Raw genomic sequence first — 14412 nt, 5'->3', positions numbered from 1 at the left:
TGTGCATATAAATGTTTAATAACCAGCCGGCAAAGTCATGATTTGTGCTGTTTGGCAGTTCCCATGGTATAAATTTGCCAACATAAACTCCCTTGATGGAGGAATTAGGAAGGAGATGTGCATGATTAGCTCTAGTGCAGGCTGGTTCCACTACAGCATTGTTAGTTACACTTGTCTTAGATCCCACCCCTTCCCCTGCAACCTATTCATAGCAGTATGCAAATGTAGCATCATGTTACCATGACTTTTCTGTTCCCCTAGTTCCCAGCACATCCAGGAAAGGATGTGAGAGAACAGCATTTAATGTCTGCTCCTTGCCTGAAGGTTGTCCTAGGAATGAGTGAATGTGGGGTGTTTAAGAGGCAAAGAACTCAAGAGGGCTCTGATGGGGGTCTTAATTAGAACATTTTGATCAATCTGTTTTGGCTGCTGAGGTATCTGCACATTCTGTTTCCTCCCATTGTCTGGTTCTTAACTAGGTAGGAGGATGGTTGAAGACTTTGCACATTAGCCCAAAGGTTTGGCACACTTAGCTTTCTGATTAGAATTCTAGTCTCCTCCTCCTGGCTGCAGAACTTGCTCTGCTGAGTCCTAACCTCAAGGTCCCTGTCATGGGGATCTTGGGCCAGAAAGCATTTTGGAGGACCAGACCTCTGGTCCTGTGTGCACATCTCACCACCATCTTTACCAGGAGATGGTTCTTGAAACTTTCCAGATTTGAAGACTCACTTGGGATGCTTGTTGCAATATAAATTCCTGAGCCCCTCCTAGAGAGTCTGTTTTATTAAGCTTAGGATGGGGACCCAGGAATATGGATTTTTTTGACTAGGGCTAAAAATGATTCTTATGATCAGTTAAGTTTGGGAACTACTTCATTAGCACTGCACAGTGCTCCTGCTACGGTGGCATCATTTTACCCATTTTACAAGTGGGGAAATTTGAGAGCTCAAGGCTCAGGTTCTTATGCTCAGGTTTTCTCTCTTACTACAGAGATAGTACTTTAGTCTGTGTTGCTGTGTAGTGATGATTCTCGGTGGGGAGGAACAGGCATAATCCTTGTCCCTCTTTATAAATAGGGACACCAGAATGCAGAGGGATTTGGGGGCTGTAGCAGGATTTACTGCATTCTTTATCTTCTGTGGATGTGGGCTGTATTCAACCCCATAGAGCCATTCACCAAACAACAAGCCCAGAAGCTGCTGCAGTTGCTCTTTCTGTGTTTCCCTTCCATCAGATATTTTTCTAGACCCTTTTAATATAAGCCCATGACAAGCTGGTTGGTTCAGGGAACTACATATGCCAGGGGCTCCCAAATCTGGCTGGCCCTTGGGATTATGAGGCTATTAACTTCTGATGCCTGAGCTCTACTTCTAACCTGATAAGTTAAAACCTCTGTGGATGAGGTGAGGGACTTGTTTTTAAATTTTTGCCCCAGGTCATTTTGATGAGCCATTTTGCAACCTGGTTTATAATCTTTATAATATCAAGTGACAGAGTTTGGAAGTCCTGGCAGGTTGTGTTGAGGGGTGGGTGTTTTGTGTATCAGTGGGACATGACTAGAGAAAATGGCTGGGTAGAGTCCAGAATAAAGAAGGAAGATCAGGCAGCCTTTGAAAAAGATATGGTAACATTAAAAGTGCTCTGTTGTGTTCAATCTTCCTTTAGGGCTCTGCCTCTTGGGTGAATTTTCCATCCCTTCTAAGAGAGAAAGCATTTAAAATAATGCAGGGATATGTATGTGTCTAATTGTGCATGGTTGCACATTGTCTAAGCCAACTGGAAATTAATTGCATTTTAGAGTCCTAAAAGGAATGAGTCCTTTATGTTAAGAGGCCTCTTTGGAGGTCTTCTGAGACATTCCCAAGCCTTCTGTAGTCAGACTGGTTTTTGTTTGAAATTATCCCTAACAGATAGGATATTTGTAATAAAATATTTCAAAGAGGAGGGATTAACAATCATCAATTACACTCTATTTATGATGTACCAAGTACTTTTATATCTGTTATTTTAAGTTAAATCTCCCAACACCCCTGTAGTGAGGGTCATATTATTAGACCCATTTTATAGATTAAGAAACTGAGTGGGGTTTTTTTTGTCAGTGCTGGAATAGAACCCAGGGTCTAGGGCATGCTAGGCAAGTGCTCTCCACTGAGCTACATCCAGCTCTGGAAACCGGGTTTTATTTATTTTTTTGTTGGTACTGGGGTTTGAACTCAGGGCAGGTACTCTACAACTTGAGCCACTCTGCCAGCCCTTTTTTTGTGTTGGGTATTTTCGAGTTAGGGACTTGTAAACTACTTGCCCAGGCTGGCTTTGAACCATGATCCTCCTGATCTCTGCTGGCTGGTGAAACTGAGTTTTATAAAGAAGAAGATCAAAGAAACTCTGAAGTCTCTCTCACTATACCGTACTTTGCCCCTAAAAGAGCTGAGTCCCATTATTCCTGGGACAAGGACTTCAATTTTGTGGGTTCTCCAGGTACTGGATTTGCTTGTCTGCACACCAACAAGATAGGTAGAAAGGCAACTTTAGCCTAGTTCTGGAGTTGGAAACAGTGCTTTGTGTCTAGACCTGAAAACCTCCCCTTAGCCCTGCTTAGCTAACTGATCGATCCTAGCTTCAGCAGTTTTAACACTGAGGAGCACAGGACAGGGCAGGATTCCCATGAGCAATTGATGGAACCCAAACTGGGGCTTGGATCAGTTTCCAGTGTGCTTCAGCAATGTGATGTTGGAGGTTGCTGGGTGTGCTCAGCAGAAGGAATAGAGCCCTCTTCTGGTGTCCTGAGCAGAGCTGGCATCTTCAGGTAGCCTACAATGGTCTATGTTTCCAGTCTACAAGTACTTCCTGTGAAACTTGCAGGCAGGAAGCTGGGTCAAGCAGGAAACTGACATTAGAGTGTAAAGCCCAGCTGGGTGTGGCCCCAGAGAACCATTTCTTCCATTCAGAGACTTACTTTATTAGCAGTGGAGTTGTTTCTTTTTTTATTTTGACACCTTCAATGTTTTATGGTAATTGAAGGAATCTGTTGTTCTTGGCTGCCTGGATACAAACTCATTCCTCTTATTCTCCCTCTTTCCTTTTATGTTCTTATAAAAGATTTAGTCTTCCTAAAATGGGTGATGATGAATGTCTCAGTGTGAAAGCTAGACTTCCAAATAGTGCCAGAGTCTTTCATGGAAGCAAGCTGGTCTGGTCCAGCTTCCTCCACATAGTCTGTTCAGATCCACAGTACTATGCATGAAGTATCTACTATTTTCTAAGAGCAGGGTGGTGCTATCACTTATTTAATAGGCTATTGGATCAAGAACCAGGATTTAATTTTTTTGTTTGCGATGCTAGGGATCGAATCCAGGTCCTTACAAATGCTAGGTACACAGTCTACCACTGAACTATACTGCCAGCTCCAAGAACCAGGGTTTTTTTTTTTGTGGTACTGGGGTTTGAACTCAGTGCCTCATGTTTGCTAGGCAGGCACTCTGCCACTTGTGCCACTCTACCAGTCCTGTTTTGTGTTGGGTATTTTCAAGACAGTCTCACAAATTATTTCCCTGAGTTGGCTTCAAACTACAATCCTCCTATTCTCTGCCTACCAAGTAGGTAGGTTTGTAGGAGTGAGCCCCCTGCACCCAGCAAGAACTAGGTTTTTCATCCCTGCTCTCACACTACCTAGTAGCTGTGTGATCCTGACCCAGTGTCATCCCTTCTTTGGACCTCTGTTTTCCTGGCTGTGAATTGCTGGGTTTGAGTTAAATGATTACTGAGGACCATTTCAGGTCTGACAGTTTGGATTTCTGGGCTGTTTATTGGCTTGGAGAACTGAGATGAGACGTTCAGAGGAAGAATCCAGATGAGATTCTAGGATGTTTGGTTTAAATTATTTAAATCAGGGTGAAGTGTAGGGAGGAGGAATAGTCATCCAAAGGACGTTGTGGGGCAGCCCATGCACTTGAGAAGGAGAACTGAGATGGGGTGGGGCAATGTGTGCTTCTAGGTGTCTTGGCAGAGCTGTTTTTGATAGTGAGATGAAAAGTTAGGTGAAGAAAGATAGTAAGGAGCTAGTTTCCTTCCTAAATTTTACATGCAAAGAGAAATAGAAAGGGGATTCTACTTAGGCCTGTGGCTGAGCAATTAAAACTAAATTGATGAAGAAGTTACAGCTTGCTCAGGTGACATCACTGTTTCTGATTTTTTTTAGCTTTCCTACTACAGTGATAAGGTGTTATATTATCATTGCTAAGAGAGGTTAGTGCCCCAAACATGGTAACTGAAAGAATAGCATTCAGTCCTTCAATAAGTTCTTGTCTCTGAGTTGAAATGCTTCTTGGGGAACTTTGGAAGAGCAGGGCTGAGCTAAAGCAAATGAAAGGAGACCCTTTTTTCTTATACCTTCTGGGGCGGTTGGAGTGGCTGAAGAACTAAATGCTGACCCATTAAGTTATGGGTATGGATAGCATTGGGTGTGGTTCTACTTTCTAGAAGCTATAGTGAAAAAACACAGGTATAGGAAAGGTTAATCCCAGACAGGTCTTAAATGGCTGTGTTAAAGGTCTGGAAATGGCAGGAAGAGGTCAGAACAGATAACTGTACCAAGGACCATTTCCAAGTCAACAGGGAAGAGGCTGAGTTGTTAAGTGAATGAGTCAGTGAAGAAGGAGGAGGAGCAGAAGGAGGAGACTAACTCCTAGGCTAGAGATTCAAAGCAACCCTTGTTTTTCTCCTTATGGAAAACATCTGTTTGAGGCAGTGCTGTCATCTGAAGAAGCAAGGCAGACCAGGCCCTGCCCTGCCCTGTCCTGCCCTGGCCCTAGCCCTGGCAGCAGCAAATGGTGGGTGCTAGAGTCTACATAGTGAGGATTGGCCTTCAGGCTGATGAAAATGATTTGGGTGACACTGGGATGACTCTGTAGTCAGGGAAGAGACTAGTTTGGGGTTGTCTTAGAATGGCTTGTCCTTCCTCTAGCTGCCCTCCCCAAATTACAATTGCCTTCTTCACACAAGCAGTCCCACTGAAAGTGCCTGGAGAGAGTGGGTACTCCTAGACAAAGGGGAGATGGCAGGTGGGAGGTGAGGTCATTTATCTCAGACTCACAATTTCTGTCCAGTGAGGCAAGGGAGCCTTCCCAAGTAGTGCTTCCCATATTTACCCAGGCTTCTATGCCACAGTGTTTGTGCCTTGGCCAAAATAGTTGCCAAGGCAGTGTCTGAAGACAGCAGTGAAATCAGCATGACTAGAGAGGTGGGTGGAGTTGTGGCAGGAGCTCCAGGAATGTCCAGAAGACCCACCTCTGCCATTTGCTGGCTGAGTAAATATGGCTTTACTCAGATGTTAAGTAAGTCTGTGGGTGATGAAGCTGGCACATAGTTGGCATTCAGTATGTATTCATTTCCATCCTTCTATTACCTGCCTCTATGTACTTCAGTTTTTCATCTATGAATTGGGGCCAGTAGTATCCCATCAATGCTTTGAGCAAGTTAACATGTTCTCTCTCTCTCTCTCTTTCTTCCCTCCTCCCAAACTTCTGTTTAGGAAAGAGCCATCTTATAGTTCAGTGAAACAGGGCAGGTAAGGGCAAATCATTGCCAGATCCCCTTTCTGTGGCTTGGGTGCTCCTGGCTCTAGGGAAATGGAAAATTTCTTATGTGAAACTCATCAGACCCAGAGACCAAAGTATCTCAGCTGCTGCCACCAAAGCAGAGGTAGCATCTGGCCTGATTATTTTTGTGTCTCAGGCTAGCCAACTAGGGATGTAGGAGCAATTACAGTGTGTTGATGCATTAGGATGGTGGACCACCAAGATGGGTTTATTAATGCTCAGAAAAGGGCTCGAAGTGGGACGTGTTTAAGTTCAATTGTTCAGTAAGTAAGAGTGGGTTTATTGTTCTTGGAGTAGAGGTGGGAGGGCTAGCGTTTGTGTGAGAGGATTACAGCCCCCAAATGCATTCCCATTTTTGTTCCCTAAATGTTTGATGTTCTTCATAGACACAGTCCTTGACCTCAGACTGTGCCTAGATGCTCGGGCCTAGATTAGGCATGGATTTAGCTATGTAAAATGTTCTCTGTTAGGGACTATGTCTTAAAATACCACCCTGCCTACATCAGCTCCTTTACTTCCCAAGCCTAGAGGCTATTTGGGAAGTTTCTGCTGAATTTGGAGGCTTCATTTTCAGGTTTTTGCCTCCCAAACTAGACTCCACTCTCTTCACAGTGAGTGAGCAGAGGCAAGACCCGAAAGGAAGGCAGTGGGGGCCTTGTGTGACAGTGGGTATTGCCTTCAGCTCATCTTGTACATTTGGGTCCCACATCATCTGAGAACAAACAAACTTTTGAACACAACTCCCTTGCCATCAACGTTAGGTTCCAGTTATGTTCTTACCCTTTTCTCCCCTCTCCTTCTGACACACACAGAAAACAGGAGAGTGGCCTTGTTCTTTTGGCACATGTTTTCTACTGAGTTAAGAGGTGTCAAGTATGGAAGTTCCTTTATGTTTATTTTTCATTCTATTTTTTTAAAAAAACTTGTCTCCACATTGAAGTTCATGGAACCTTAGGCTGCTATATCTGGAGAAGCAGCCATAGTGGAGTGATAGAAACCCTGAGCAGGGATTCGGGAGAAGCAGGTTTCAGTTGGGTTTCAACTTGACACCTTCAGATTTTAGAGGAGCCTTTGTTCTAGGTTAATGCTCCACCTATGAGGGAGGAAGCATGGCCAACATTGGCTTCTCTGACATGCTTATTTCTAACCCAGGTTGGCTCCTCTTTACCGATTTATTTACTTAACAAATATTTCTTTAACAAATACTTGAGTATCTACTATGGATTAGCAACTGGGCCCCACCCTTGATCAGTGCCTTGAAGATACTAGGTTGACATGAGCTTCAATTGTCATTATCTGTAAGAGATGCTGACTTCCTAGAAAATTCATTCCAACAGGGTGAATTAAAGGGAACTCCTAGACAGTGGTATGTTTCCCTGAATTCCACTTCCTTCTTTGATTTCCTCTCCATTTACTTTCTTCCAAAAAGTCCAGTTCTGATTCTATACCACTCTTCTCTGAGCCTCTAGGCTAGATGACCACTGCCAAGAGGATTAAAGACACAGCCTTTTAAACATCCTTCAAAGCTCTCCACCTGCCTTCCTCCCAGCCTCTTTGTTTACTCTTCACTCTGAGGGCCTCCTTTTCCTAAGGGTAGCCTATGTACTTGCTTCTAAACAGTCATCTGTATCCCTTCCTCCTTTTAGGCAATCACACACATTGATTTTTCTGCTTGGGATATTGGGTGCTCTTTCTTCTACTTCCGTATCTCCCATTTCTAAAATCCATTTTGTTTTTAGAGACCAGTGAAAATAACCACTTTGAGGCTGGGGAGGTATGGCTCAAGTGGTAGAGCTCCTGTCTAGCAAGTACAAAGCCCTGAGTTCAAACCCCAGTATAGTCCCAAAAACCCCACTTTGAACTGTGATTCCTAATTTCTACAAAAATTTTCTCTATTTTTTGGATATGGCACTTCTCAGGGTCTTCCTTGAACATTATTGTTTTCCTATTATTTAGTAGGTGCTTTGGGGACAGGGAATGGTTCTATAGCTTTATTTCAACCGTAGTTCCTTAAATATTAATTCTATCAATTATCATCTGAAATCCTTGTAGCTTCATGGGGTCCATGGATAGAATTTGCATTGGGGATAGAATTTGTAGTTGTCCATCCACATACATGGGTTCAGCATATGGATTGAAAATGTTTGGGGGAAAATTCTGTCTGTATTGATCATGTGCAGACTTTTTTTCCCTTGTCGTTATTCCCTAAACAAAATAGAATAACAACTATTTGTATAGTATTTACATTTTATTAGAATATTTTTATGTGCTGGAGATCCAACCCAGTTCCTTGTACATACATGTTAGGCAGGCACTCTACCATTGAACTACATCCCAAGCCCTATAGCTGTCTATCTCTTGTATTCCTTTGCTTGGTACCTACTCATATAGCCAGCATTTTCTTGGTATCCATTGAGTCTTGGGGTACTGGAGAGGTAATTCTAAGTTAGACACAAATTTTGAGGTGAGATTAAACCAATGTGCTAGAAAGCCCACTTGTCCCCATTCCACTCTTTCCTGAACCCTTAGCCATTAGTGTTTGGAGGTCACCCCTGACCCAGCTCAAGGATTGAGGCTAGATGTAGCTTGGTGATCCCCAAAATTCCAGTCCACTGGGCCACATTCACTCTACTTTGAGAGTGCATTTCTGTAGGGGTCATTGGATTGGCAGGAAGCCTGGAGTAACACCAAGTCAAGGTGCCTTACTCCCATGGGATACTTGCCTTACTTGTTCCTGCTTTTAGGGCTTTTCCTGTCCCATTGTCAATCCTGAAATAGATTTCCTCCCTGGATCCCTGGTGAGCTTTATTTACAAAGTTGTTCCCTGGGTCTGGTCTTCATCAAAATTGTTTAGCTGGCAAAATGGCTGTCTGGCCCCCTCTTTTCTGCTGCTCAGGAAAGGCACAGAGGTTCAAGCACTGCTATCTTATCTATTTCATAGGCATTCACAAATCTTTGATAATTCTATGTTTAGTCTTTCACTTAATAGTATAAGTAGTATGCCACCATCCTATGAATTATAAATTATATGTTTTTTGTAACTTAAAGAAGGAATAAAGCACCCATAAGATCACTACTTAAACCAATCCTGATTAACACTTTGACATTATTCCAGTCATTTTTCTATGTGTACATTTTAGAAAGTTGAACTCATGCACTGTATGAAATATTGTTTCTGAAATACTCTTCATAGTGATTTTTTTTGACCACGTAACAAGCCATCTTATTGTCCCCTGTAGATTACTTAGGTGAAATAGCTAGTTATTAAAAATTTATCTTTGCTTTCTTTTAATGGAAGACTTTTGTACTTTCAAACCAATGAAAGTATTGGCTTATATTGTGAGGTTTGTACTTAAACCTGGATTCAAACTGCCACTTAGGTAAGTATCTATTTCTTCCCTGTTGCAAAGACAGTATTTTTTGTTTTACAGAGTGATTAAAGGGTTAAAAGTGTTAGTGCATTTGAAGTATCTTGTGAGTAATAAGCCTGGATACATGAAAGCTGCAGCTTATTGTGACTATAACTACTACTACTACTACTATCATTGTTAGGTTTTCAGCCAAAGGAAAAACCCTCTAACAATGAAATTCCAGCTATCATTGACCTAGGTTAAGGTATCTATTCATTAGATGGTGGCTGTGTTTTCTAGTGCCTATGCAATCACATGAGTTATTTTGGTCTGGGCCTGTCCCTGTCCCTTTGTTCCTACATTGGCATGGCTTTGATAGCACCTCTGTATTACCCACACCCACTTTTACTGAGGCCCCCTTCCTCTCTTGTGCCTAGGGAGGTCAATGAGACATAAATACAGGAAGCCTTAACAATGCAAGGCAGTATATAGAACCACAGACGTCAGCACTGGAATGGTTCGTAGAGATCACCTCATCTAACTAACTACCCCCACCCCATTTCTGCCCTTGCACAGATGAGGGAAGCTAAGGCCCGGAAAAGGAAAAGTTAGTGAAGTTTGTAGATTGAGCCAGTTACAGCGCTAGGCTTGGAACCTTGTGTTCTTTATCCTGCCCTTAATTTTCCCTGCAATTATGTTCTTGTGCTATAGATAATCAAGGCTGTAGATGAGAGGTGAGAAAAGAGGGCTGTAGGGTAGAGCTGGCTGGTGTAGCTGGGGAAGACTTCCTGGAAGAACTATAATCAACATTTTGTTCTTCTCTGTAGTGGATGATTTGCATTTTTGTTTGCCCCTTGATAAGCATTGCTCTGTGACTTTTTTTTTTTGTCTTCAATAAGCTGATCAGGAACATGGGTGAGGGCATGGCTTGTTGGGTCAGTAGTCCCCTTTTTTTCCCACCATATCTAAGTTGCTCAGTTTCTTAGCATCCTAGTACCTTCCTTTGTAGTCGAACAGAGACCACTAATGTGCCTTTTTTTTAAATCTCATCCTAGATCAGTGTGCGTGTGACCACCATGGATGCAGAGCTGGAGTTTGCCATCCAGCCCAACACCACTGGCAAACAGCTGTTTGACCAGGTAAGGAAGGGACTTCTTGTCCCTTAGCCACTTCCTCTTTTCTCAGTAGCTTCCACTATAATGCTGACCATCCATGCCTTCTACCTCTTGTCAGAGAATCTCTTTTCCTACTTGATTCTCCAAGGGAGGTTAAAATAAAGGCTGAGTCCAGCCTTAATAAAAAAGGAGGCAAAGTTTAAATTTGGTAGCCTGTACACCCATGGCCCTTAATCCTATCCTTGATCCTGAAGAAGGGAGAAAAGAGAAGGAGATTATGATTATGTGATAAGTGCTCTGAAAACATGAGCATATGGAACTTTCCTTTCAACCCTGAAAGATGTAAGTGATCTCTTCTCTATTTGTTTATATATTCATTCATACACTTATTTGTTTATTTTTACATTTTGAGACAAAATGTTGCTATGTAGCCCATGTTGGCCTAAAATTCACAATCCTCCTACCTCAGTCTCTCCAGTGTATGTACCACCACACCTGACTTCTCTGTTCTCTATTTTAATGATGAGATTCAGAAGTTAAATAGCTTAATTGTTCCTAGCTGGTGTCTGGGTGGGATTTGAACCCACATTCTTCCCACTACACCACACAGCTTCTGTCACTTTTTGTTTCCTAGCAGAAGGAAACCAACTCATTCTCCCTGAGATAATGAACTCTATGTACATTTCTTTTAAAGGAATGTTGGGACTCTTAAGGACAACACTTTCTCTTAATGGAGAAAGAGGGCACATTATCTCCTGGAGGGATGCCATGGGGATAATTGCTTACTCACTATCAATGTAGTAGTCATTTCCTTCTCCAACTAAAGAGTATCCCTTTATTATGCATTTACCATTGCCAGAAAGTAAGGGCTACAGAATCTTTTGGCATTAAGAGACTTTCCAGGGGCCAAAGGAATGTGCCATCTATGGCCAAACTTCCAATAGCAAAAGTGGGGACTCCCATTTCCACAGGCTGGGACTCTTAACACAGGGGTCATTATTTCATTTTCCAACTAGCAGCCTGTTTTGGGATGGGGATTTGACTTATCACCCAGGGTGTTTGGGCTACTTATTACCTTTATGAATTCTACAAACTTTCTTGCGTTCCTTTCTCCCTTGTATTCTGGGTCCTTCTACTATATGAGAACTTCCCCAGAGTTGGGGAGAGGCAAGAAGAAAGAGGGAATAGTCAAATGGGCTAATTCTATTCCTGTGAACACTCTGGTGAGAGAAAACACAAGTGGAAAACAGAGATGGGAGTAGATGGAGCTAGTGGAAAACAGCTCCATGTAAGAGGAAGAAAGGGATGACTAGAAATATGAGACTAGTTTAGGCATTCTCTCTGAGTTCCTGATGTTACAAAAAGTGGGAAAATTGTTGTCTGTGGCTAATATAGATGAGAGTTAACGTTTTCCCAGAGCTTACTTAGGCTGATTATTGACAACCCATTCAACTGTCACAATTGCCCTGTGAGTTTAAGAATTATTACTGACCCCATTTTACAGTTGAGGAAACAACATCCTTGTTTTCCTAGCTAGGCTTTGGGAATACTAGGACTGGTATTAGACCAAGTGGTAGAGCACCTGCCTAGCAAGTAAAAGGCCCTGAGATCAGATTCTAGTACTGCCCCCCCATCCAATACCTATTTTAAAAGGCTTTTTGATGCTATGAAAGAATGTAATATTTATATCTTTCCTGCTACCAAAAAAAGTGGTTATGGTGGCATATGAGGTTGCATAAAATCCCAAAAAGGTAAATTAGAAATAGATGATAAAGACAATAAGAAAATACAGATAGGAAAGAGGTTACATAAAGCATCCGTCATGTAGTAGAGATGTAATAAATGAAACTCCCCTTCTAATACCATGATGCTTCTTGTCTGATTCATAAACTAAGAGTGGGAGATATGCTTGATGATCCTCAGACTATCTAACTTTGGATTTAACTAGGACTTACTCCTTATGTGGAGTTTGTTTTGTGCTTTTGTTTTGAGTGGTGCAGGGAAATCTTCAATATTTAATTTGTGAAAATACAAATTAGTCTGAGGAATTTTTAAACACACACTTACTACAAGTAAAGTAATGTGCTCACAAGTGTTTACAGTGCTAGTCTGGAATGACTGAATGCATTTTTGATTATATTAAAGTTTTTGCATTCTCCCTTTGCATGCAGGTTTTATATTGGAGAGCTTTTAAAGGCCAGCCTGGTCGAAAGGGTATTGGATAGAAAGTCAAAAATCCTGGACTCTAGGACTGGCTCTGTTACTAACTCCCTATATGTTATTTTATGCATACCTTCTCTTCTTCAGTCCTCAGTTTTCCCATCTGTGCAGTGCCTAACTGTTCTCTCACATTTGATTATCTCTCAAAAATTTATCTCTGACACTTATTTCTGCACTCCATATAGCCTTCTCTCCTGTTTCTATTACCACTATTTAGATTTCAGTCAACCTTTTTTCTGTAAAAAGAAGGGAAATGTCTCATTTGAATTGGCATATGTAGGAGGCAGAGGACAGCTATCAGAGGGACATCTCTTCCTGGATAAGCTTCTAGCTGTCTCTGAAACAAAAGGAGATGTCCATACACTTCATAGGCTGTCAGACCCTTTGTTTTAGATGGCAATATTCTGGGCAGTGGTTTTAGAGAGGAGGATATCTGTCAGGGTGGATTATAAGGCCCAGCTAAGAGTCTGAGGTTCTTTTAGCCTCTTTCTAGACTCCTTCCCAGAGGCATGATTCTACTCACTCCCCCTCTCAAACCAAATGACAACACCATCCCCTTCCCTCAACACTAGGGTCTTTGTCTGTTTGCATTGGAGAGGGATGGCTGCTGAAGGCGAGGAAGGCACGATTTAAAGCCTGAGGCAGAAAAATTCTTGAATAAAGAGGTTTATTAACTTTGAAAACCCACAAGGTCTGGTAATTCTTTGTTAGTATTGGTTTGCTTTGCATATTATAGGAGTGATTCTGAGGGAAGTCCAGATGGTAGGGAGCCCAGATCAGATTGATGTGCTAGTTTTAAAAGCTACTATTAGTCTTTGTAATGGTTGAGGAAAGGAGAAGAAACCAGGAAGTTCATAATTTCTCATCCAAAAGATCAATGTCATGTTGAGAAGTATCATTTTTTGAGTACCTACTATGGACTATCCCTGGTGAGGTGTTTTGTTGCTTAAAATTAATTTTTAATTGAAAAATAAAAATTATGTTTATCATGCAAGTGATACTTTGAAATATGTATACATTTGTAAGATGGCTAAATTGAGCTAACTGGGTATATGACCAAAGGAAATGAAATCAGTGTATCAAATTGATATCTGCACTCCCATATTAATTTTGCAACATTATTTACAAAGTTGAGATATAGAGTCATCCTAAATGTCCATCTATGGATGAATGGATAAAAAGTGTAGTATATAAACAATGGAATACTACTTGACTATGAAAAAAGTAAATCCTGCCATTTGTAACATGCGTGAACTTCAAAGACATGTTAAGTGAAGTAAGCCATACACAAAAAGACAAATACTGCATGATCTCACTCATATGTGGAATCTAAAAAATGTTGCTCTTATGGAACTAGGGTAGTATGGTGGGTACCAGGGCTTAGGCAATTAGGGGGTGGAGGTTAAAGAAATGTTGGTCAAAGGGTATAATATTTCAATCAGATAAGAATAACTTTTAGAGATCTATTGTATGACGTGGTGACTACAGTTAATAATAGTATATTCTTAAATAAAAATGTATTCTTGAAAATTGCTAAGAGTAGAATTGAAGTTTTCCCATTACATAAAATGATAAAGTACTTACATGGCTGGGTGCTTTAATTCTCATAATGATCACACTTCTGAGAGGTAAAAGAAAATAACCTAGGTCATTAGTTAGTGAGTTGTGATACAGAGTTTCCAATATAGCTCTGACTAAGTTAACATATATTCCCCACCCCTGCACACACACACACACACACACACACACACACACACACACACACACACACACAAAACAAATGCTGCACTACAATGGTTGGGGTGAATAAGGCTGTTGTAGATTGGAGAAAACTCAGAGACACCGTGTTTTCTGATCTTAGGCTTCTGATGTGCTGCTATAGAAATGAGTGTGCAGTCACTTCTTGTGAAGTTAGAAGGGGCAGAGCTATGACCTCATAAGTTAAAACTATAGGAAAAAGAGATTTGAGCTCAAGATAAGGAATTGAGCATCTGTCCCTCTTGATTTGAAGGTAGGTCAGGATGGGAAGCCACAGAGATCTGTGTTCATGGGCAGTTGGAGGATGTGAGCTCTTCACGCTTTCTAACTTGATGAGGTGTAAGGGAGGAGGTCCACTGTGCCTAGCCTTTG

General features: G+C 41.6%; 1 protein-coding gene across 1 annotated transcript in view; it reads left to right on the top strand.

Annotated features, from left to right (window-relative positions):
• The window catches only part of Msn (moesin), a 68796-nt gene that overhangs the window by 33309 nt on the left and 21075 nt on the right, over positions 1-14412 (top strand). Inside the window, exon 2 of the mRNA XM_074063385.1 lies at positions 10003-10086. Coding sequence (XP_073919486.1) covers positions 10003-10086 — 84 coding nt within the window. The remainder of the gene's footprint in view (positions 1-10002; positions 10087-14412) is intronic.

This window comes from Castor canadensis, chromosome X (assembly GCF_047511655.1).
Source record: "Castor canadensis chromosome X, mCasCan1.hap1v2, whole genome shotgun sequence".
Taxonomy (NCBI): Eukaryota; Metazoa; Chordata; class Mammalia; order Rodentia; family Castoridae; genus Castor; species Castor canadensis.
The sequence above is the reverse complement of the archived record's forward strand: the minus strand, read 5'-3'. Positions and strand labels throughout refer to the sequence as shown.